At 37.3% G+C, this 26,068-nt stretch overlaps 1 protein-coding gene across 1 annotated transcript in view; it reads left to right on the top strand.

The window, feature by feature from the left end:
- The first annotated feature begins 21,484 nt into the window (after window positions 1–21,484).
- Window positions 21,485–26,068, top strand: part of LOC135207527 (proteasome activator complex subunit 4-like) — a 108,795-nt gene continuing 104,211 nt past the window's right edge. The window contains 1 exon segment of the mRNA XM_064239348.1: window positions 21,485–22,812. Coding sequence (XP_064095418.1) covers window positions 22,598–22,812 — 215 coding nt within the window. The 5' untranslated portion in view covers window positions 21,485–22,597.

Here is a 26,068-nt window from a genome sequence, read left to right as displayed (position 1 = left end):
GACTCCTGGGGAATTTCGAGCTTTTTTCATCGTCATTGTTACTCTAGGTAAAAACTCCGATGATAAAACTCTATTCGATTTCATTTTTTGTCGTAAAATAAACGTTTATGGGCAAAAGACTTTCTTACTTTTATTTTGTAGTCCAGTAAGATCAGATTCTTTAATCAAGTGCCATGCGGCACTTGGCGGGAAGTTGATGTGCACAAAAGCGTATCGCAATGTCTCTCCCAGAGGTAATAGTCATGAAATACAAAACTATTTGAATATCAGAAATGAGGATAATAATCACTGTATTCATTCTCAACGCTTCCAAGAGTTATTTGAACTTTTTTAGCTTGATTAAATACTATTACGATTTTACATATTTACCGCCAGTGCATAAGCTTCACGTCAAGTGCGTGGCATAGGACTCACAATTATTCCTAACTTCACTACAAGTATAATTAATCATATTTGTTGTTACGCAATGCCTTCTTTGGAAGAAGCTACACTGCGTCTTCGGGGACTGTTTTATTATTATTATTATTATTATTATTATTATTATTATTATTATTATTATTATTATTATTATTATTATTATTATTATTATTATTATTATTATTATTACTAGTAAAGGTGGCGGCGGATGTGTTCCTGGTTATACCACGGGTGGCGAACATTAGGAAAACTTCTTACGTAATGCGTCAGAGATTCTACTTTTGAGCGAAGCAGTTTTAAATCAATTACTGTGCATAAATTTGTTGTCTAGCAATACTTCACTTTGCTCTTTCACCTTTTATATAGAAGAGAGTGTTCTTTTTTTATTATCAAAAGCCTTAGCAAAGAACATTATGAGGCGAGTCAGCATCGTTTATTAGTCGAGTCTGTAGGAAAACATCCATGCAACTGTGCGTCTTCATTTTCCTAGAGGCCGCTCTGTCTACCCTTGATTGTTTCGTTAAGTTCTTTTCTCTTGATTTATAATTTAAATTCGTGTTCGTTTTTAGTTTTGATTTCTATTTTCTCCAGAGGCGTCTTTCGTGTGTGTAGTTTGCTCAAAGTACCTCTTCCTAGGTATGTCATCATTATCATGAAAGTTTATTTTGGAGGCCCTCCTGTAGGCCTAGTCTGGTCCACCCAATGGCCCCTGTTGATTCGTTAGTTTCAGATTACTACAGATTCCTGAAACAAAATTCCTCTGTATCATAACTGCTTTTGCAAATTTCCAATTCATTTTGCATTTTGACTGTTAATTCCCATACTCTTTTACTATTTTTCCCCCGCATTTCGATCAAATTTTTCTTTCTTTTTTGCTATATACTGCACGCGTATTTCAGTAGTTCTGAAAGATAGCACTAGACTCATAGTTGTTTTCCGTGATCGGTCGCACCTTTTATTCTTGGGGCTTCTTTGTATTTCTGGTTTGATCTAACCATAGATGGGTATATGTCTGTTTTTATGTACATTGGGAAAATATACACTTTATCTCGTCTTATAAGCTAAGTTCTCCTGTATTCTTGTTCAGGTTACGTAGATTTCCGGCCTTAGTACCATTGCATTATGCAATATCTGGCATAAACATTGCAACACTTAATGGCTACATAAAGCCCATCTTCTTATTTATTCATTCTTTTCTATGATGAACATTTAACGACGTATAAATTCAGTCTTTTGGTCAAATATTTAATTGCAGCAGACTTTTTAAAGTAAATTTTCAACTTTTCACCAAGTATGTTAATTATGGTTGTCTTGTTTGAAGGGTAGTATGGGCAACACACCTCAGTTGTCATCTTCAACAACTGAAATACAAGCAGCACTCAAACCGAACATACTATACTTCAATGAAGTAATGAGAAAACCGTAGTTATTGAACATGAAATTGGACGGCCTGAGGGCGAATGATTGGCTTGGTAAGTATTGAGACAATCTTAGTGACGTCAAAGAAAAATTGTACCTTGTGCTTCTTCTTTATATTCTTTTAGGTTGGATTTTGCTCTGCATAGTTTGTTCCTTCCTATATTTTGATTTATTTCAATTTATTTATTAACGACTCCAATGTTTCATTCAATAATTGCTATTCATCTTTTATCAAACAAAGCCTTTCCAGATTATGTTTTATCCTTATCATTTCGCATCGGCCTATTCCTGCTCATACGACTCTCCGCATCTTCCGTCATAGCCTTTATTCCGGACATGATTATTTCGCCATCCCAGGCCCACTAACCAAACAACCCCCCCCAAATCTGTGTGTGTGTGTGGGGGGGGGGGGGGGGCGAATTATCATATCACTTTAGTTATAGGGTTCTAGGCAGACGTTCTAAATACTTGTTGCCGGTGCAACCTTCGAAGTTAAGTCCGTTTTTACCCCCAGTCCATTTTTACCCCTTGTCCATTTTTAAGCTTGACTGATCTCTTCCTCTGTTGTCTCGGATTCTGCTCCATGCTTCATGCACCTTATATATAATATCTCTCAGTATTCACAGGCAAGCGCGCAGGCTCACAACAGAAGACTGATACACCACTGACTGACATTAGCTTGCCGAAAAGCAACGAATTGTAAAAGGGCGACATTTCATTTTAAGCGGAAGGGTAAAATCATATGACTGCCTGCGGTCTTGTGTGCTCGAGTTTTGTTTACGCGATGTTTATCTTTCACGAAATGCTTGGTGATAGTTCATTTTATGCTGTCATTGTTTATAATTAAAGGATTCTGCATAGTACAGAACGTATGGCATGAGCATACTGAACTCATTCCACCGGTCGTACATATATAGTATATATATATATATATATGTATATATATATATATATATATATATATATATATATATATATATATATATATATATATTGCTACTTTCAAAATGCATATATCCCCTCTCAGACTGTATAAAATGTTATGTAGAATTTTGTGCAACATTTCTTCAGATTCCTAGATAGCTTAGAGGTAGGATGTCTTAAATGTGTTCAGATTTTGCATTAGATAATATGAAAAGAATATATAACATAGAATGTAGAATGAGAGAGAATATCTTTGTCCGTTCAAAGCTAGAGTTGTTTTTCAAAATCTGTCAACACGTTTGATAAGCGAGCTCGAGACTTCATTTGTGTTTTGAGATTCTGTCATCATGTAAGATAAGGGCTTCTGCTTCGGTAGATCGAGTCGATTACGTGTCTTTTTTTAACAGAATTGTTTCATACACGTATGTCTATGTCAAAGCCACTTGCAGATTACACATTTTGTATGTAAAGTTGCGTAAGATTTCGAAGCTTCTAGAAAGAATTGTGCCAAAAACGTTTTGTGTCAACCACTGTCCAGCTTCCTTAAGGAAGAGAATTTCATTAGATCTTAGATACTCGAGGCATTCACATCTCTCTCTCTCTCTCTCTCTCTCTCCATCGCATAGCACTTTTGATTTTAAAAGTAACGTAACGATTTCGTATTGAATGGTCACTCGTAACTTGAGAATTTCATATTTGATATTTCTTAGAGTTTATTTAGTGTTAAATAGTGTATTTTGTGGAATCTGAACAAACATTGTTTCGTAACGGCGCCTGGCTTTTGTGAAAGTGTGATACAAGCTGCAGCAAGAAAGAAAGAAGTTGGTATACCAAAAAGGTAAAGTGTGTTATATTTATATTAATTGCAACTAATAACTGATAGGAACAGTGGTTAGATAACAACTAATAACTGAACGGAACAGTGGTTTGGTAAAAACTGATGGTTACAATGTTTTGAGTGAAAAGATTTACACTTTTACACATTGCAAATTTTTGTGTTTTGTGTTTGTTTCATTTTTGTGCATTTGTTCATTTTCTTATTGAAGTGTGCCTTTTTATTTTATATTTTCATTTGCATTCACAATTAAATTGACTTAGTTATTTTCATTGCTTAATCATTGCACATTTAATTAAATTTAACACTTGTGAATTAATTTGCATTTACTTAGAATTCTTTTCAAGTTTTATTATTGTTTAGCACTTGTGAATTAATTTCTAATTTTCAATTATTGCCTAACACTTGAATTTCAATTGAATTAATTTTCTTGAATTTTGTGATAAATTAATTTTGATTTAATTTTACTTAATTGATTCAAGAATTAATCAAACTTTACTTTGTTTTGAAGTAACAGTAATTTTCCCTGATATTGTGAATTTCACTTATAAATTTTGAGTTTGATAATAAATTTTTGTATTTAAAATTTTTATAAGTGTTTTCATTATCTTACACCAGTATATTTGGATTTGATTATATTGATGTTAGGTAGAAACATAGAGTAGTGATTAATCTGTTTCCTTCAGTTTACTTGAAGTGACTTAGAACCAGGGAAGTACTTATACTTTTGAAATCAGGGAAATACTTAGACTTTGAAAGTTGTTGATGGAGTGCTGCCCTTTGATTAATTTAATTACTTACAAGATTACCTCACACCTGTTTTGATGAACTTAGTCTGATTTTCTGCAATACTGGTAAGTTGTTAAGGGATCAGTGTTGCCTTTAGAGAATTCATTCGTTTAATACCTGTGATGAGGGTTCAGGTGTCTGGCATTTGTGAGGTATCAGTTAATGAATGGTAAGTGTAGTAACCAGATCTTTGGCCACTTTCCCCCCAAGTAATTAATGGTAACCAGATACTTGGCACTTCGTCACAAGTAATTAATGGTGCCCAGAGACCCGGGAAAGCAGATTTCATTATCACTCTAGTATATACTGGTGGTGTTAGGGATATATTTTGTTAGGAGAGTGACCATATAGTTTTTGTCTTGCATTTATTGTATTGAATTGTAAGTGTTAGGAGAGTGACCATATTGTTTTTGTCTTGCATTTATTGTATTGAATTGTAAGTTGATAACTGCTACGTTTATTGATCGCCTCATCTCCCCAGCAGTATTTAAGGTATCTTAGTTATAAAAGAAGCAGCCATGCCTTCTCCTAAAGCAACTGATTTTGGGAGAAAACACGCGGTAGAGGGTAGGAAGGAATTTCCGGTCTGACGGAAGCTTAGGGTAAGATAGGCAAGTTACGAGAGGAGCTAGGCCTCGAGATGGATTTTAGGGACCTCTACAATAAGACCTATTTTCCTTCCCAATTTGCTGGCTGGTGTTTATCACTTTCAGGCAGTGCCCGAGGCGGTATATGGAAGCCCCGTGATTCACAGAGAACCAGCCTCTTTCTCAGTCATAAGGGACTCCTAAAGCAAGGCAGACGTGCCTCTAGCCTCCTCCTCTGACGGGACGTCAGCCCTCTGTCCAAACGCTGGTGGGGCTATCTTCAGAGCACGACACAGGTCCAAGCCTCAAGTAATTAAGGTACGTCTAGAAAGTGTAAACTCCAAATCAGCACCTTTTACTACCATACGACTCTTGCTAATTTCCTTTTCAATGCCCACTTTTATCCCTTTTACATCAAAAGCCCTTTGTCCTCATCGGGCCACGTGTTTCCCCTTGTGACTTGTTAAAGACTAAGTCTTCAGTGCATACCTCAGTTAAACATTAGAGTTCCTTTTCCCCAGTGTTAGAGAAAATTGAATAATCGTAACTTGTGCAAGAAGTCCTTTTTTTTATCTTGTCTAATCTGGGATCTTTTTCCAGATTCCCTGAGTCACGTGTCCAAGTCTCTTCGCTCGCAAGTGTTGCATTACCGCAAGATTTTGAAACCAGCTTTTACGTGAATCTCATTTTGAGCCAACTATCATACCCTTGAGAGATATTAATAGTCCACGTGGGGACCAGTTGCATTTACTTGCCCTGACTGTTAAGCAGCCTCTTGTAAATAAATAGATGTAAAGTAATTAGCTGAGTTTCTGGTGACCTTTTCCTCTAGAGTAAATGTTCACTTTAAATCCTTTTTACGGTAAGTTCAAGTAATTTACTCTGTTTTTCCCTCAACTATTCCTGTTTACGCATTGGAGCCCTTTCAAGGCCGGGCTTCATGCGTAACATAACTTAGAGGAAAATGGCTCAGTTCAAGGTTCAGGAATTTTTAGCAGCCCCTTCCATCCAAGTTTTATCTGAAACCACTCTGACTAAGGCACAGTGGAGCACTTTAGCAGTGGCATGTGGTGGTTATGTGTCTACTAGTATGGTAAAGGCACAAATAAGATGTATTGCTATGGAATCATTGATAAACTCTGGTAGAATAACTGATGAAGATGAGTTAGAATTGGCTCAAGAGTTGTTGAATGTAGCACGTGCTGATCTCATAAATAATCAAACAGAAAAGAAAGAGAAAAGTGATGCAGTTAGAGCTTAAACGCATTGAAGCAGAAGAGAATTTGATTAAGTTAAAAATGCATGCTGAAAGAGAGAGAATGCAAGCTGAAAGAGAAAGAATAGACAGGGAAAAACAAGAAAGAAGAGAAAGATAAGAAGAAAAAGCAGCAGAAGAGGAGAGAGAAAGGATAAAAGAGGAAAGAGAAATCGCAAGACATGAAAGGGAAATGGAACTGATAAGAGCTAGCTCCACATTACCTGTAACACCGTCTAACCCTAACCTAGGTAATCAAGACCCTGTATTTGATGTAGTGAGAGTACAGAAGTTAATCCCTAAGTTTACTGAAGAAGCTCCAGATGAGTTTTTTTATCACTTTGAAAAAGTGGCTTCAGGTATGGGATGGCCAGAAGATAAATGGTCAGTTTTGCTAACAAAGAAGTGTCTTGATTTTGGTAAAGGGAGGAAGTGCTTATATAGCCTTAAAACAGCTGATGCAGTGGTAAAGACTTACAAGGTTACTTAAACGCAGTGGTGCTACAAGTTTACCAGATGACCCCAGAGTACTACAATGAAAGATTCAGAAATTTAAGAAAAGATGAGAAGGGAACATTCTTAGATTATGCTTACAAAGTGAGAAGGTGTTTCAAACGTTGGTTAGAAGCTGCTAAAGTTAAAACTTTTGATGAGTTAGAAGAGTTACTTGTTCTTGAACAGTATCTTAAAGGAATTCCTGAACATATAAGAGCCTATTTGAGAGAGAGAGAGAGGTGAGGAAACTTGACAAAGCTGCTACACTGAGTGAAGATTACAATATAATCAGTAGTAAACGTAATTACAATGTCAAGTACCAGAGTCAACAACGCCCAGGTTTTAAGTCTTATCCAAATAACAGGAACAAATTTAATGGGAAACCTACAAGTGATACTACCAAGAGTACACAAGGTAATACAACTCAGCAAGCTAATGTGAAATACTCATCCAGTTTTTCAAGACAATTACAGAAACCTAATGTTGTTTGTTTCAAGTGTGGAAGAGTAGGACACTACAGTCAAGAGTGTTACCGGAATCAACAGCAATCAAAGCCAGTTGGTCAAGTTGTGAAACGTGACCAGGTGAAACAAACTACGAAGAGCAGTGTGGGAAAGAATCAGACTCCAGAGAAGAATGAAACTAAACAAGCTGAATATTTAGCAACCAGTGGAAATGTTACCTCAAGCAGTGAGTGGCTTAGCAGTGTGGAGGCTTTTAAGCCATATATCTATGAGGGTATGATGTCAACTCAAGAAGGAAGTATGCAGGTACCAGTCAAAATATTACGTGATACAGGGAGTAACCACAGTGTGGTAGTACGTGGTTCTCACCCTCAGTTGGAGAAGAGTCTCACAGGAGATTCAGTTATTTTGAAGGGTATAGGAGGAGAGGAAGTAATTCCTATATGCCACTTACACCTTTCATGTGAATTGGTGACAGGGAATGTTGATTTTGCTGTAAAGAACTCACTGGCTGTGGAAGGTGTACATGTTCTATTGGGGAATGAAGTTGGGGGTGTGCCATTTATTCCTTGTCCTGTAGTGACAGACAAACCATTGAGGATTAGTCCTACAGTAGAGTTGGAGAAGAATAACCCCCACCTGTTTCCTAGTTGTGTAACTACCAGAAGTATCAAGAGGACTATAACTGCAAGCGAAGAAACTGAGGATTTACACACCCAAGAAGGATCAAGTGAAGGATCTTTGTGCTTAGAAGAATTGTTCCAGGGAAGTGAAGTTTCCCATAGTGCTGACCAAGAAGAGATTTCCCAAGAAGAAGACGACGACGATGAAGAAGAAGAACCTGATGTTCCTGAAGAGACTCCGAGTAGTCAAAGTGTTACTGAAGACAGTAGTGCAACTACAGTAGCTGAGTTAGCAGATATTGAGAATTCAACCTTAGAAGTTGGTCAAGTGACAAGAGAGAAGCTAATGGACTTGCAGAAGAAGGATGCATCGTTAACTGATTTGTTCTTCAGAGTTGTTGATCGAGAAGAGATGCAACAAACTCCTACCTGTTATTATCTGAAGGAAGGTTTGCTGATGAGGAAGTATAGACCTACAGATATACCAGGAGTTGCTGAATGGGGCGAATATCATCAAATTTTGATTCCATATCCATTGAGAAAGCAAGTGGTTGCAGTAGCTCATGAGTCTGGACATATGGGAATCAGGAAGACTGTGGAGAAGATCATGAAATATTTTTTCTGGCCTGGACTTCACAAAGATGTTAGCAGGTTCTGTCGTGAGTGTCATACCTGCCAGATAGCTGGAAAACCGAATGAAACCATCAAGAAAGTCCCCCTACAACCTATAGAAGTTAGAGGAGAACCCTTTAACAAAGTGATTATAGACATGGTTGGACTGCTGCCGAAGACAAAGAAAGGAAATGAGTATTTGTTAACATTAATGTATCCTGTGACAAGATATCCAGAGGCGATCCCTGTTAGAAACATATCTGCCAAGATAGTTGCTGAAAAACTTGTGGAGTTTTTCTCAAAGTTTGGTATACCAGAAATAGTACAAAGTGACAGAGGAACAAACTTTACTTCAAAGTTACTCCAGGATGTGATGAATTTGTTAGGAGTGAAACAACAGTTATCCACTGCCTACCATCCAGAAACTCAAGGTGCCTTGGAAAGGTTCCACCAAACATTGAAAAGTATGCTGACAAAGTATTGTTCCGAGTCAGGAAGAGAATGGGATGTTGGTTTACTATTAATGTTGTTTGAAGTTAGGAGTGCTTATCAAGAAAGTATGGGATGTTCACCTAATGAAATAATTTTTGGAAGAGAAGTGAGAGGACCGCTGAAGATTCTTGCAGAAAATTGGGAAGAAAATCAAGAGGAAAGCCAAGGAGAGTATGTGAAGAACTTAAGGAAAAGGTTGAAAGAGATGAGAAAATTCTCTTTAGAAAATCTGAAAGTGAGTCAAGAGAAAATGGAAAGGAGATATGATGCTAAGACTAAGCTAAGAAGTTTTAGTGTTGGTCAACAAGTGTTAGTGTTCTTACCTGTCAAGAGATTTCCCCTCACTAATAAATTTCAAGGTCCTTACAAGATAATTCAGAAGTTAAGTGATAGAACTTATGTGATTGAAACACCAGAAAGAAGAAGACAAAGGAAGATACATGTGAACCTCTTGAAACCTTATTTCTCAGAAACTAAAACTGAAACTGTGCCAGTAACCCAAACAACTTTATCTACAGAAGACGATGATGGCTACGAATTGGGAGCTGCAAGCAAGATGAATAATTCTTCAATTTTGGAAAATTTGGAGGATAAACTGAAACATCTGAGTGTTGAACAAGGTGAAGACTTAAGTGAAGTAATTAGAAGCTTTCCAAAAGTTTTTACAGATGTGCCTAGGCGTACTGATCTGACCAAGCATGAAATCAAGATTCAAGAAGATGGAAGACCTTTCAAGCAAAGAGCCTATCGCTTATCACCGTATCATCGAGATATTTTGAAGAAGGAAGTTGAGTAATTGCTGCAACATGGATTAGCAGAACCCAGTTCAAGTCACTTCAGTTCTCCATGTGTGTTAGTGAAGAAACCAGATGGTTCATTTAGGATGTGTACTGATTATAGGAAACTGAATTCTATCAGTGTGGCTGACAATTATCCTTTGCCCCTTATAGATCAGTTAATTGATAATATTGGGCAAGCCAAGTTTGTTTCCAAGATAGACTTGTTGAAAGGATATTATCAAATTCCCTTAGATTAGAATGCCAAGTTGCTGTCAGCTTTTATTACTCCTTTTGGACTGTATTGGTATACTGTTCTGCCGTTTGGTCTGATGAATGCACCCGCAACATTTCAACGAGTGATGGATCAACTGCTAGGATCGATAGAAGGAGTAGGTGTATACCTAGATGACATTGTGATTTACTCTACAACGTGGGAAGAACATCTGAAGATTCTGAGGAATGTTTTCAAGAAACTACAAGAAGCAGGATTAACAGTCAACCTAGAGAAGAGTGAGTTTGGAAAGGCAACTGTGCAGTATCTTGGGTTTGAAGTTGGGAAAGGCCTTCTTGCTCCAATAAATGCTAATGTAGAAGGTATCCGTAAGGCTACCCCACCTACTACCAGGAAACAGCTACAGAGATTTTTAGGCATGGCTGGATTCTATCGTCGTTTCTGCCCAAATTTCTCAGCCGTAGTAGCTCCCTTTACAGACTTAACTAGTCCCAAAGCTAAGTTTGTTTGGACTCCAGAGTGTCAAGAATAATATATATATATCTATATATATAATATATATATATATATATATATATATAGTATATATATATATATACCGCCGAGGATTAGAAAACTATTTGTTAGCAGACGTTCTACCAGACAGAAGACATGAAAAAAAAGTTAGTGTATTTCAGTAAGGAAAAACAGACAGTTCCTTGCATATGCACCCTTGTATTTGCACACTCCACCTTTCTTAGTTTAGTGTTTGTAAATTGGTTGGATTGGATGACCGAACATTCATCTAACTAAATCCCACCCTTGGTCATCGTATGCAAACGTGCTCAGTTCACTGATATACCCTAGAATCTACACACATTTATTGTAGCACCTCATATTTCATAAATACTTTGTGTAGTAAGTACACTCGCCTATGTTCACGCCTCATACACTCATATACACAGCAATGAGTAGAACGAGGGAGGAATCTAGAATAAGTTTCCAAAAAACAAAACTCCACTTAAGTTGACTCATTTTGTGGCCGACCATTATATTTACTACCCAGTCAAGAAATGAATGTCATAGGTCCATTCAGTTCATTGCTGGTATAGTCCATCGTATATGTACTCACTGAGATTCATTTATATTTCAGACATTTTTATTTCAGGTAAACGGGAGAACTTTTATATTTTGTTTGTATGGAGATTCCCTCGATAACGCAGACCAAGTTTTATTGTTAGTAAGAGTTCTAGAAATTTAGGATACGTGTAATGTGGTCAAAGTTTGGTAAGCCCTGTAGACAATGACCTTAATTATCTTAGCCAATCTTTTGGTGCCTTTCTCAGTGTGTTTATACATAGTTTGCTGGAATGGTACACTGTCGCTGGTTTTTTATCAAACCTTGCCTGTGTTGTAAGACTGTTTTTCTTTTAATCGTTATTCACATTATATGCTTACGTTTGTGTGTATGGTGCTTTTACGTTGCATGGAACCAGTGGTTATTCAGCAACGGGACCAACGGTTTTACGTGACTTCCGAACCACGTCGCGAGTGAACTCCTATCACCAGAAATACACATATATCGCCCCTCAATGGAATGGCCGAGAATCGAACCCGCGACCACCGAGGTGGGACGACAACACCATACCAACCACGCCACTGAGGCGCTTAATATTCTTACGTCAAATTCATGCAAAGCTCAGAAGAATATTATTGGTTACGAGGAATCTCGGGTGTCGAGGTACTACAATCATCTCCCCCCCCATTTCTGTTGATGAATGTTTTTTTCTGTGATTTGCCCTACAGTATTTCATTTAAAAGAACCTTTTCATAAAACTGTAAGCCCGACGGCTGCTTTGTGTCTAGGTTTCATATCAAATATTTATGGTTTAATTACTGACTGGTGATTATTATCGTTTGTTCGCGAGAGAGAGAGGAGAGAGAGAGAGAGAGAGAGAGAGAGAGAGAGAGAGACTTAAATGAAAGAGGCCTGTGATTCGTAAACTGTCCTTCATTTTGTGTTACATTTTAGATGGGAAAGCGAGGTAAGACTATACGCAAAAGTTCAGAAGGTAAATTAACACAAATAAGGAACGAAATTCACGAATTTTTAGTAGATAGGATCTTTCAAACCACCCGTCCTTTACGGAGATTCATACATGTTGTATATGTCATTGAAATCTTCCATTTTTTTGTCACAAGTTTAGTCAGTCTATCGAGTAGGCTTTTCAATACGAATTGGCATCATAGGTCCAAATTAAGAAAACGTAGGTATACCATTTGGAACTTCTGCAACCCTGGTATATATTTTCGTATGTTTTCTACTTTAATTTTTACACTGTATTGCATCATTGACACCACTAAAACGTATGAAATATCCTTGATCAATAAAGCATGTCTGTGGGTTAGTTATTATCTTGGAAATGTCTTAGATATTCCTATCTGTTACCCATTCTTAAATCTTTATTTTCTCTCTTCTTTCTTGTTATTTACAAAGTTTAATCATTTTCCACGCTTGATTTCCTACCTCTCAGACATTGTTCCAGTTTAGAATGATTTGCACTTATTTTATACAAGCTAAGAAAATCATGACTAGCCAGTGAAGCTACGTACGTTTCACACACCTGACAATCTCTGGTATCAAATCATGTGGCAAAATGGGCACATTTGAACTCAACTTTGATCTGTCTGAGCAGATGTGGTGGCACTTGTGCTAAAATAAATGATTGTCTTTTGTAAAATCGCAGAACCATGAAGGGTATGTTTAAGTTCATCATTTGTAGAAGAAAAAAAAATACATTAATCCTATGAACACTGACCAAAGTCCTCATCGGTGCAACATATTTCTGGATATGTTGTAAAGTTGAAGTTCGTTATAAGGTTCTCTGTTCAATGTCTTTTGTCCTGTTATATACACGTGCCGTATTGTGGAATATGAAGTCGACTGCTTTTATTTTCTGCTTTATATTTTAGAGTTTATTCGGCGCACATCCGTTCAATTTTTAGAATGTTGGCACTGTCCATCAGATAAAGCGCTTGTCAGTGTTACTTGTTCCGTTTGAATAATTTTCTTGCCATAGTCTCTGTACCCTTGGATGTATGCAGGTAAAATTTTAATATTGATTTTAGTAAAGTCTTTCTTCTTCCATCAAAGCTTCAAATCTTCAAAACTTCAAAAACTTGATTTTCTTGAATGGTTCAACAGTCGTTTGAACGGCGAAATAAGACTGTTTAAACGACGAAAATTGCGGGTATGGTATATCTAATTGTTAGCACGCAACTGCTTACCACCTATAACGACTACTTAAAACAATTAAACAATGCTGAAGGGATCCTTTTTAAATAAGAAAACAAATTTTATATAAGAAACGGATAAAATATATATTATATCTTATTTTCTCAACACCCCCAAAAAACATTCTATTATATATAAAACTGAATATGATAGAATGTCAAAACTAAACATGCAAAAAGCAATCACGCATGAAATACAGTAAAATATACGTACTAACATCCGGTTTCATCTTTTTTTTTTTAGATTTGACGAGTTCTCGTTATGCTGTTTTTTTTTTTTTTTTTTTTTTTTTTTTTTTTTTTTTTTTTTATAAACAGCTTCTCTTACTTAAAGGGTTCCTTGATCAGTACAATACCATTCTTCGATATACGAGACTGCTTGACTGAGTTATAACGATCTGTCACACCGACTGCTATATAGCTGTAAGAGTGAAGCAATAAATTCCGAATGGTACGCCTCTATCAAATGGTATATGAATAAATAGTTCACATTACAACTAAAATGAGCGTTGTTAAATAAATAGAGAAATGGTAGCATAGTAAAGAATATTAAGGATAGCAATGGTAAAAATCATATTCTCTCTCTCTCTCTGTCTTATACAACTTTTATAAGGTCCTTGTTGTCATTCCCAAGGTATTATAAAAGATCTATATAGTATTGTCTAATAATGCCAACGAAAGAGACAAAAAATAAACTCAACAGTACTTTAGTCTTCTCTCTCTCTCTCTTACAATTTTAATAGAGTTCCTGTTGTCATTATCATGATATTATAGAAGGTCAGTTCTGTATCATTCAATAATACCAACGAAATTGACAGAAAATAAATCCAACCATAGTTCAGTCTCTCTCATCATATCTAAGCATTTAGGCCAAAGGCCAAGCACTGGGACCTATGAGGTCATTCAGTGCTGAAATGGAAATTGACAAGTTCTATTAGGAGAGGGTGGAAACTAAGACGAAGAAATCGAATATGAAAGGAGGTACAGTAAAAGGAACGAACGTGGTTGCAGGTAGGGACCGAAGGTACGCGGCAAAGAACCTTAAGTAATGCCTGCAGTGCACCGCATGAGGTCCACTGACAGCAGTACCACCCTACGGGAATATCTAAGTACTGAACTTTACAGTGTGAGTCCATATTTGCCACTGGTATGAAGACTATCAGGGTGGTTGTGTTGTTTCTCGGTCGACTCGAGAAACTGACATTAGGCTATACTCCGGTTGAGACGCGGCTCGATTAAAAAATAAATATATGTGTGTGATGCACTGGATACATTTATTCCTTTATACATCTGGTTGTCTATTAATCCCTCCCCAAGCCCTCCGTCTCATGACCTGTCATTTTACTTTATAAATTGATGGATTATGTAAATCGAAAGCGTATTTCCATTCAAATAATTATGCTCTGAAATTGACGCCAAATATCTACTTTGAACTAAGTTGGATTTCAGCAAACGCCTGCAGCAGCCACACGTGAATGCAACGAAGGTTGACGATGTATGATTAATCGGGACTAAATCTGATATTTACCATTGCTATTTTTATTACTCTTTACTATACTATTTTTCTATTTAACGATAACTCATTTCATTTGTAATGTGAACTATTTCGTATACAATGAACATAATGCCTACAGCAGTGTTTAAAAAAATATGAGCATTGGCATACCAATAGCTCGACCATTCACGTCCGCCGTTACAAGATGAATAGGCTTCATTGCGGTGTTACCATACCATTTTCATAAAACAAAAGGGCCTACTAGGGGGTAAAGGAATATTTTGAGGCAACTTTACGAGTGGTACTATTGTTCTCACTGTGAGCGCAAGTTTTGGTTGTGCTGGACTTTATAAAAACTGTATTTACTCCTGAGTATCAGTTTTAGCACTAAAACCTACCTTTTCTATATCATTTCGCTAGCACACCTAAATGGAATCCCTCGGCAAGAGTCAAGTTTAGTGCCTCCCAGTTAACTTAGTAAGTCAATAAATAAAATCAAATAAAGCAAAGAATTAGTTGCGCTTTGGTGTTGAACTTTAAAATTCCGAGCAAGTGCACGTCTAGGAATACAACCTGTGTGCATATCGTAGTAAGGAAACGAGCTTCCGATTATCTTTATCTCTTATCACATAATCATCTCTTTGGTTTCTTCATGTGCGAAGAAATGTGACACTGTACCGATCGACCATTGAATGAATTGTAAAACCTACTCCCAGAGTTTAATAAAAAGGAAAAGAAAAAGAAAAGGCGGACAACAAAGATAATCGTCTCATTTGCAGGCAGCCATACCTACACACTTACATAAGGATGTTATCTTACATTCCCTATCATATTCCCTATCACTAAAGCATAGACTCATAGGCTGTCAGGTAAGCTGATCACTGAACTGCAATAAGTTATCACCTACGTAATCTTTCGGATTATATAACGATATCTTTGTTATTATACATTATTTGTATTTGTATCGACGTCTATGAAATATTCAAAGTTATATTTCATGTCTTTATAAACTACGTTCTGATGAATAAAGGCAAAATATTATTTTCAAGCATTAGTTTATATCTGGCAACCACACTACTCATACTAGCAGAATCTCGATAGCTTTTTATACGTGAATTTATACTCCATCCACGGACAAGAGCATACTTATGTATGGACTCTGTGCGTTGTGTGTTGGCCTTTCGTCATGAGCTGTGTACACTACAATATAATATATATATTATATATAATATTAATAATATTAATATATATTATATATATATATATATATATATATATAGATATATCTATATACACGTATATGACCGGTAAAAATTGAAAAAGAAACCCACAAAATCACTGTGTAACCTGTTTACTTCTAAGTATTTACGTTTAATTTTACTCCACACTCGAGTACTTTCAGGCCCTATCTGTGGCCCATTTTCAAGAGATGTTTGGGTTGTCAGCCTGGGTCAAGGCCCAGCAGTCTTCTGGAACTTCTTCTCGTTGAGCTGTCATTTATGTGATGGCTGTTCTGGTTTCCTTGAGAGTTGCTAATCCCCTCTTGTCGCTCTGATATCCTGAGCTGATGGTCGATGGGATTAACCCTTGTGGTAAGGGTGTGGTCACCAAAAGTCTGTTGGGCAGAAAACCTAATCTCCAGGTCAGCAGGATCAATCTTAACTTCTTTTAATATCAAAGCTCGGCCTATGGGATCTTCTGAGGTGAAACCTTTGTTTCCTTCTATTACTTTAATCTCTCTGATGAGTGCTCCTTCTACTACCCTCCTGTGACTAATTTTATTGCTTTTGTATATAAGCCTACTGTTTTTGAAATCCATCCTATGGTCATTTTACTAACAATGCCTAGCTATAGCACTCTTCAGAAGAAAACTGAAAGAAGTCTTTGTTTGGTCCAACTGGTAAAAATGTTCTGTTATAACAAAATTCCATCTAATAAAAGGAGCCCATAAAAACACCAAAATATATAGAGAGAACTACTATATTTCAGAGACTGCTGTCTCCCTCTTCAGGTAGATGAATGAGAAAAGTTACAGAAAAGGTGGCATTTATACCAAGAGGTCCATCCACAGGTAAGCCAATTTAGGTCACTCCCGCTGATAATCTTCCTTTGATCTTCTTAAGTGTCGGTTGAATGAAAACCTGGTCGATGACATCTGAGTCCCATGCTCCCTTTGAGATATTCATTACCTGCCTCTCAAAGGGAGCATGGGACTCAGATGTCATCGACCAGGTTTTCATTCAACCGACACTTAAGAAGATTAAAGGAAGATTATCAGCGGGAGTGACCTAAATTGGCTTACCTGTGGATGGACCTCTTGGTATAAATACCACCTTTTCTGTAACTTTTCGCATTCATCTATCTGATGAGGGAGACAGCAGTCTCTGAAATATAGTCTTTCTCTCTATATATTTTGGTGTTTTTATGGACTCCTTTTATTAGATGGAATTTTGTTATAACAGAACATTTTTACCAGTCATATATATATATATATATATATATATATATATATATATATATATATAGACACAGACAGAAAGGTGGCTCTTTAGTAAACGTGGGACGTAATGGAAGCTATACATAGACCTACTTTGTGAGCGAGCGGAGTATATACAACTTAGCTATATTGCCCATTGTGGGAGCTCTAATATATATATATATATATATATATATATATATATATATATATCTATATATATATATATATATATATATTGGCATAAGAATCTAGCGATCCCACATTGGGCAATATGGCTGATTTGTATACTTATCTCCCGCTCACATTATAGGTCTAGGTCTCGCTTCCCGATTACGACCCAGTAGTCTACTTAAGATCCATCTTCATGTCAATGGGTATACCCAGGATCATCCTGGGTATACCTATGTTTGGTACCCACCACGCTTTACCTTCAATCGGGAATGAAACGCATGGACAGAAGTCTCTCTCTCTCTCTCTCTCTCTCTCTCTCTCTCTCTCTCTCCTCTCTCTCTCTCTCTCTCTCTTACGTGGAGTTACTAACTTAAACTTAGGCGTACAATACAAGCATCTTTGTTTTCGTGTAAAAATTCGTAAAACCTATAAACAAATTTAAAATGCCAGCAACTTGGTCCTTGTTATTCTTTGCCACTCCACATTTTTCCTTATTTCTGTCCTTCTTGCAAATTGATAAGCAATCTACTCTCGGCTGTTTCGTCAGCACTCGGGATTCGACGACATAAATGCGGTATCACGCTGCCTCGCCAGTTTTGGTTGGCAACTGGATTGTGCTAGTAGACGAGGGAGCTGTTACCGTCAATGAATCTATAGGTATACGGATGCAATGTAGCTATCTATGTAAATAAATATGCGTCTATGTATGAATGTTTCTTTCGTGAGCACTTTCGTTAATCAAGGCTCAATCATAAGAAACGATGTGCATACACTTCTAATGTTTGCATATATATGTATATATATATATATATATATATATATATATATATATATATATATATATATATAAGAGATCCTCACATGAAAATGAAAGAAGGAGGTACCAAGACTTTCAACTTTTATTACCCAAACAAGTCATCTTCAGTACCCTGAAGATGACTTTGGAATAAAAGTTGAAGGTCTTGGTACCTCCTTTCATTTTCACGTGAGGATCTCTTATATACTTCACCCACGGGACCATTGTGGAATTGCAAGATATATATATATATATATATATATATATATATATATATATATATATATATATATATATATATATATATATCTGTGTGTGTGAATTTAGGTATAAAAACCGTATCCTTGACTTTTTACGAACTAAGATACCCCGTATTGCAAAGTGATCTGATCCAGTACAAGCGAAAACGAATCAGACTGCGACAGTGATAAAACATCAGATCAATTGCAATGCATATTTCAATTTTAAAAAAATAAAATAAAATTCCGTTGTCTGACTCCCCAAATAACGGCTCCCATGCTCTCTAGAGCAATCGTTTACTGAGCCTTGCTTTACCACGTCGTGGTTTAATATCACTTTTACTGGTTTGTCAGAGCTGACTCGAGGAACAGGAGAGAGAGAGAGAGGAGAGAGAGTTCACCTAGTTACTTTAGACCTATGGCTTAACGTCAAGGTGTAATTACCTCTAGTAAAAGAATACCATTCTTATTCACTATGTGTGCTTGTACGTGTGTGTATGTGCGTATAATCGGGCATGTATACACTCAGGAACCACATAGGATAATGTTGTTTACGTATTAATGCACACACAGTCACACACACTGATAACGAACACACTGAAAGAAGTCTCTCTTGTAGGAAAAACCTATGACAGGACTGATTTAGCAAACAACAGTTGTATTATTTCAGACATGAAGTCAGGAGCAGACATCCTGATCATTATTCTTCTAAAAAATTATGCAAGAAGCTAAAATGTACAATATACCATCGATAGTAATACAAAGGAGCTAAACAACAGAAGGAAGTCATGAAACACTGTAAAAGAACGGTCAAGAATATAGTCATGCAAGACAGTAGACGAACGAACTCACGCACGAAATCAATTCGTATGCTCAGACACGGAAATACGAAAACAATAAGTAATATATAAGCACATAAACACACACACACACACACACACACACACACACACACATATATATATATATATATATATATATATATATATATATATATATATATATATATATATATATATGTGTGTGTGTGTGTGTGTGATTTCTAATTTTCAGTTTATATCAGGGGTGCAATGGGCCCCAGCCTGGGGTCTATGGGTGTGTGTGTGTTTTGTTAGAGCTATCACTATTTATCTCTCAAAAATGTGATATGTGAGGCGCCATCTATCTACTCATTCTATGACTAAAAAATCTATATGACCTACTAATTAACTCGATGGTAAAAACATATTTAAAGCTTAGCTTTCACAAGCCGGCCTGTTAAGAAATCTAGGACGAATTATGATGAAATACTGTGCCATAAAACTGCTTCATCATATTATAAATGGGGATATTACACAGTTGCCCATAAGTAAGCATTTACGAAATGAAGATACGGTATTCACCATCAGATTCCAGTTGCATTAAGGTCTTGAGTCATCATCCTCATCTCTTCCTTCTTCAGCTCTCTTTTGTACATACATATACTATGCATGCATACATACATACATACACAAGGAAACAGGACTGAATAATTTGTCTAAACACGAAGCTCAAATCACTTATAAACCTCAAACTGGATGAAAATATAGGCCTAATGACACCACAATCAGCTGCATGGATCCCCCGCTCGCGTCTCCAGTGTGACAATTTATCATACGAACTGCGGACGTTATACTCCATCAATAAACCTGGGATCGATCGCACTGTGACTGTATTTTATAACCTGCTACAGAGCTCTCTCTCTCTCTCTCTCTCTCTCTCTCTCTCTAGAGTAACTTGCTTGCCATGAATTCCAGTTTTTTTCCCTTTAGAGGCGGTTTTTATCGCTTCGTCGGTGATAAATATGTCCCTTTCATTGCCTTCATGACACGGTTTGAGTTTCTTTTCTTCTTCTCCTTCTTTTGCTTTGAGTGAACCCATTCCCTCGTATCAAACCAGAGCTATATTAACTCAATCTGCAAGCTTCTACAATGCCAAAATGTGTAGGAAAATGTAGAAGAAAGAAAGGATTACGGAAGTAGAGCAGGATACAGAAGAAACGAATAAAAATCACGGATAATCGATGCAGTGACATGGGAGCTGGAGGAACGGGCCTGAGAGAAAGTCCGATTGAGAATAAATGGCGTTTAGAATAGTAATATATATATATATATATATATATATATATATATATATATATATATATATATATATATATATATATATACTAATACACACACACCCACACACACACATATATATATATATATATATATATATATATATATATATATATATAGAGAGAGAGAGAGAGAGAGAGAGAGAGAGAGAGAGAGAGAGAGAGCCTATGTAAGAACGCGTCCACTTTTAAAAGCCCAAAACAAGTCCAGTCATTCAATGTGACAACTGCAGGGTTACTTTACCGAGTGATACGTTTAAATCCAGTTCGAATATCCCTACGCCTACGCTCCTTGCTGTAGCAGCTGTATCCGACAAGAAGTGACATTCTTAATACCATATGTGATGTCGAAAGGCTGTGCTGTATTTACGCATTTTGTGAAGCACCTTAAAACCTAAAACATCTATTTTGTTGGAAGTGTAATTAGGTAACAAAGTAAATTCAGGGAATTTCGTAACAGTTACATTCACACGACGCTGCTTACATTTGCGTTGGTAGAGTTTAAAACTCTGCAGCACAATGGCACTATTTATGCAGACGGTGCATCTTCAGTTCTTCATGCTTTTCACTCCAAGGTTCATTGCCTCTGCTTGCAAGGTTAATCCTGACATGTGAAAGCTGTGCTTTTGGCTTGCAACTGCCTGCCGTCGGTACTAAAATAAAAGTTTCTCTAGCAGAGAGGAAAAAATTTAGAATTCTAAAAGAAAACGCTAAAAGAAAACAAAACAGTGTTTGTGTTACTATAATAAAATGAAAATGACTTCTTAAATCTTGGGAACTGTCGACTTGGGAGGAATTGCTGCATCCGTCCCTATTGTAAATCATCTGGAAGTTATTTAAGTAACTTTAACACAAGCTTCCCCCACCCCCACCATAAATACTTATTTTAATGATGTCGATGTTTGATAACGCATGATCATCGGAAATGAACGGAACCATTCGGGTTCTGCGAGATGACAAGTTTGGGAAACAGCTGAGCGTCGTCTGCTCGAGAACGTTTACGTACCTGGGCATTTCCGTCTAAGCGGGTTGGAGGTGGGCATGTATCTCCCAACCCAAGGTCCAAAGACTCAAATCAGGCAGCTGGTGATGTCAACAAAGCCATTCGGTTGAGATGTCATATACGGGTATTACGAGTGTTTAGTTAAAAGCTCGTGCATATGGCCGCTTTGGAAAAAGCACAGTTGACGAAGCTGTTTTAAGCATTTGCTTCTTTGTTCCGGGATATATAACTACGCGTCAACACTCCTTTTTAAATAGTAATCTTGATTTGTCTTTGTTCCGGGAGTGGGAACCACAAGAGATGTCATACGCGCTTATTGCATATGTTTATTTTATTTTATTTGCCCGGTACATATGGCCGCTTTGAAAAAGCACACCTAGCAGAACATTATTCAGTGCATCTGCGTCTTCCCTTCGGAACATATAACTACGCCTCAGTCCTTTTTTTTTAAAGCTTTAATCTTGATTCACCTCCGTCAAGGGGGGCGGGGGGCACAAAGAGAGAGAGCTTTGTAACAACGCATTTATATGTAACCGCACTGTGTTGCTCTTGTACCCTTAGGAAGAGAACGGTGCCAAGAGCCCCTAGGGGCCATGGGGTGGTAGAGGGGGTGTGTTGCTCTCTCCTGACCAATACGTAGTAGGAACGAGAAGTGACGTAAACAACATGGCAGCGGTCAACGATCGCTGCTAATCATTGTGTGTGAAAGTGCGAGGAGAGATAAACCGAGTTACAAGTGTTCAGAGTATTTTTCTCAGTTTAAAACGTGTTGTCTGACAAGAAGGAAAGAGTGGAAGGACTCGTCGTTCCGTAGAATCATCCGAAGGTGAATTTTGACATTCTCGTCCCAGCAGGATCTCCCGATGGTGAATAGTACTTTGTCGTAGGATCTTCCGAAGGCGAATTTGACGTCCTTTACATAGGATCACCCTTAGGAGAATTTGACGTCCGCGTCGTAGGAGCTCCTGGAGCGAATGACGTCCTCGTCGTAAGACTCCCTAAGGTGAATTTGACGTCCACGGCCCAAATAGGATCTCCCGCAAGGGGATGACGTCCCCGTCGTAGGATCTCTCGAAGGTGAATGACGTCCTCCTGCAGCGACATGAAGGACGACGAACTCGATCTGGGCTTCACGCCCCAAAAGTACGTCGTGTACAATAAGCTCCTGCCGTACGGGGAGGACATAGGACCCGAGATCTTACAGCAGCTGCAGGGGATTAAGGAGAATTTGTCCAAGGCTGTGGTCCTGCACGACATCAGGCCGGGATGTATACATTGGGTGGCCAGGTTGTCGAGGTGAGGATTTCTGTAGGCACATAGGTAATAGCCTACCCATTTAGTATTAACCTAGGTATGACGTTACAACCGTACTACTGTGAAACCGCCACAACCCTACACCCTACACTAGCTTGTATAACCCATGCCTTTACAACCATATGTACTAGCCTATTACAAAACTTTGACAAGCCTTCAACCTTTCACTAGCCTGTATAACTTATGTCTTGTATACAACCATACGTACTACAAAACCTCAACAAACTTGTACCCTACACCAGCTTATAGCCTATATAGGCTAGGTACTACTAACCCATTCCTACACAACCATATTTACCAGGAAACCTTGACAAGCCTTTACCCCCCCAGTAGCATTTTAGGGTAGATCATCAGAGCAGGCCAAGCAGGCCACCTACCATCAATGCAAGCCACCCTCCGAAAAAGTACATTATAACGCGTCCTGACACCCGAGATGGGCATCAGTCACGACTTGTTGTTGGTGAGAAACGGAGCTAAAGACCTCTACTCTCCTTTCGAAGTAAGTATTTTCTCCAAAGTTAGAAATTAAGGCCAAATTTTAAGATTTAAACAGAGGGTACTGAAAACGGTCTCAAACGTAGTGCAAATCTCACCAAAAATGCGTTCAACATTTTACTTACAACTCGAGGTATTTAGAAGATGACGCCATCTCGATGTTTACGGAGTAGCTTGTGTCAATAAACTAACATTTCCTGTGATAAATCCGCACACCACTTGTACCCACAGACGCTGGAGCACTTTATCACAACAATCGAAACACGATTTCTCATCAACAACAAGCCATCGGGCGTAAAACAGCTGTTTGGGTAGAAGATGACGAGAAGCGTCTCTTGGCTAATTTTTTAAATAAGTAGTAAAACATCAATATTTTACATATTTATGATGATTAATTTGAAAATATTCGTTATTGAAAAATTAACTCGACTCTGACTCAAATTTAAGTAATTATTTTTCTGAATTAGAACGTTCTTTCAAGTTCTGTATTATGACGTCACGACATCTTGACTTTCGTACCTATTGTAAATAATTGCTATACTCAACTGTCATTGCAGAACAGTTTACCAGTTATTCATGCAGATTGTTATCAGCTATACATGTAATTGTTATTATCGTAATGCGCATATATATCTTTATTACTTTTTGGATATATGAAGATGTTTTACTGCTGGATTATCGCCGTAGTGTGACGCAATCGTTTCGGTCCAGGGCCTCTGTCTGTTTTCGCACCATAAGAAATTATGGGGCCGAATTTGCAATGACCAGAAAGCGTTAAAAGAGGAAAGTTAGCATTGAGGGGCATATGTTTTGGACTGAGCAAAAAATTTATTCATTAGCTAGCTTGTAAAAAATACTTGGTTATTAAAAAAACTTGATTGACAACTAAGTCAGCATGTCTACTATGGGTTTTCAGAGACAGTGCAAGCACGTTTTTGGGCAATACCTATTTCTGTAACGAACACTCGTAACAGAACGAGATTTTTCTTTAGTGCATTACCCCCAGTGCCGTAATTTATAAGGGTATCGTGAATCACTAATCGTAAAGAATAACTACACTTGTCCTTGTACTAATAGACCAAAACTCCATTATCCAGAAAATGGATAGGAACACACCAGTAAACAGCTCCACCTACCCTTTCCCCCCACCTCCACCGCCACCCCTCTGTCCTTCTTCTTCCTTCACCTTCCCTTCTCTCTCTCTGAAAGTTGTTGCAGTTTAAACTTATTTTCTATGATTTTTCCATCTATCTATCTAATAATAGTAGTTTACATTGGTGGATATATCTAACGATTCACTCGGTTGTTACCTGCCCATTGACCGATATATACACTGATCCACTCAACTCTCTCTCTCTCTCTTCTCTCTCTCTCTTCTCTCTCTCTCTCTCATCTCTCTCTCTCTCTGTTTCTTTTATCGTAATTCGAAAAATGAACAAGAAAATATATTTCATACTTGTATAGCATTAATTAAAAATACTTTCAAGTTTTTAATTCAGTCATAATGATGAATGTAGGTGCATCTACTAGTGCTCGCAAAATAGTTAAGCAGGACATAGGTTATGTAAAATTTAAAAAATGAGAGAGAGAGAGAGAGAGAGAGAGCAGAGAGAGGAGAGAGAGGACGGAATAGGAAGGGACATTAAAATACCTGGAAATGAAAATCCCTATAATCCAATAATTATAGCCTCAGGGTTTGTCTCGAAAACCATTCAAAGGTCTGTCACACAAGTGTAAAGTTTGTTTTGTTTTGAAAATTTGGCAGACATGTCTCCCTCATAGCGTATAGTGTTGCTGATGATGAGGTTGTGTTGTTTATTGTTAATTATTAACCTCCTATATACCCTACATGGTTGGGGGACCCTTTGTGAATGCTGGTTTTGTGTTGGGTAAATATTTTGGAGAGAGGTTGGGAAGGAATCCGTGCGTGCGCTAATTTTCATCACGAAGACATGTTTAAACAATAATAGCCACTTGATTTATGTTTCATTTTTATGACAATTTGTGTGGTTTATGTATGCTCTAATTTTAGTTTAAAAATATTAAAAAAATTTTCATGCACAACAGTTTATATTGCAGGTAATAAATATTATATTAGTTAGTAATAACGAACATGGGTACATCACGTAGGGCAAAGGGATGGGCCCACTTGCCCCTCACCCGGATATCGTCATTTCAGCGAGTGAAAATATGGCTCAGGTTTACTATGTCAACTGAACGACTTAAGGAGGTTACAGATTCTTTAGTAACGAACATTGACCCTCCAACTGGGTATAAGACTATAAAACAAAACGTTGAAATTGGTGAAATTAGGCTATGTATTGGAAGTATATATACATAAATATTAAAGCAATTTTATCATTATTGCATTACTATGACACTAGAATTCATGAAACAGTTTTATAATAATGGAACGGCGTATGTGTGAAGCCTCCACTAATGTGGCAACGATGATTTTGCCATTCTTAGCATGCAAACATTAAAGCATGCAAACATTAAAGGTTACATTATTTCTGGCATACGATTATTTAAGAAATTCAAAATACTAATAAAGACTGAAATCAATGAAAAGTGCTAGCAAAAACAAAAAAGCAAAAAAAAAAAAAAAAAAGTAGTCGTTCCCTCTATGCACTTTTCCGTATTCGTTCCTCTATGGTTTTCGGCAGCCAGATGTACGAAAACGTTAGAAACATTTGATTTTATCTACGTTAGAAATATCTGTAATTTTTCGGGGTAATTTGGT

The sequence above is a fragment of the Macrobrachium nipponense genome, chromosome 32 (assembly GCF_015104395.2).
Source record: "Macrobrachium nipponense isolate FS-2020 chromosome 32, ASM1510439v2, whole genome shotgun sequence".
Classification (NCBI taxonomy): Eukaryota; Metazoa; Arthropoda; class Malacostraca; order Decapoda; family Palaemonidae; genus Macrobrachium; species Macrobrachium nipponense.
The sequence above is the reverse complement of the archived record's forward strand: the minus strand, read 5'-3'. Positions and strand labels throughout refer to the sequence as shown.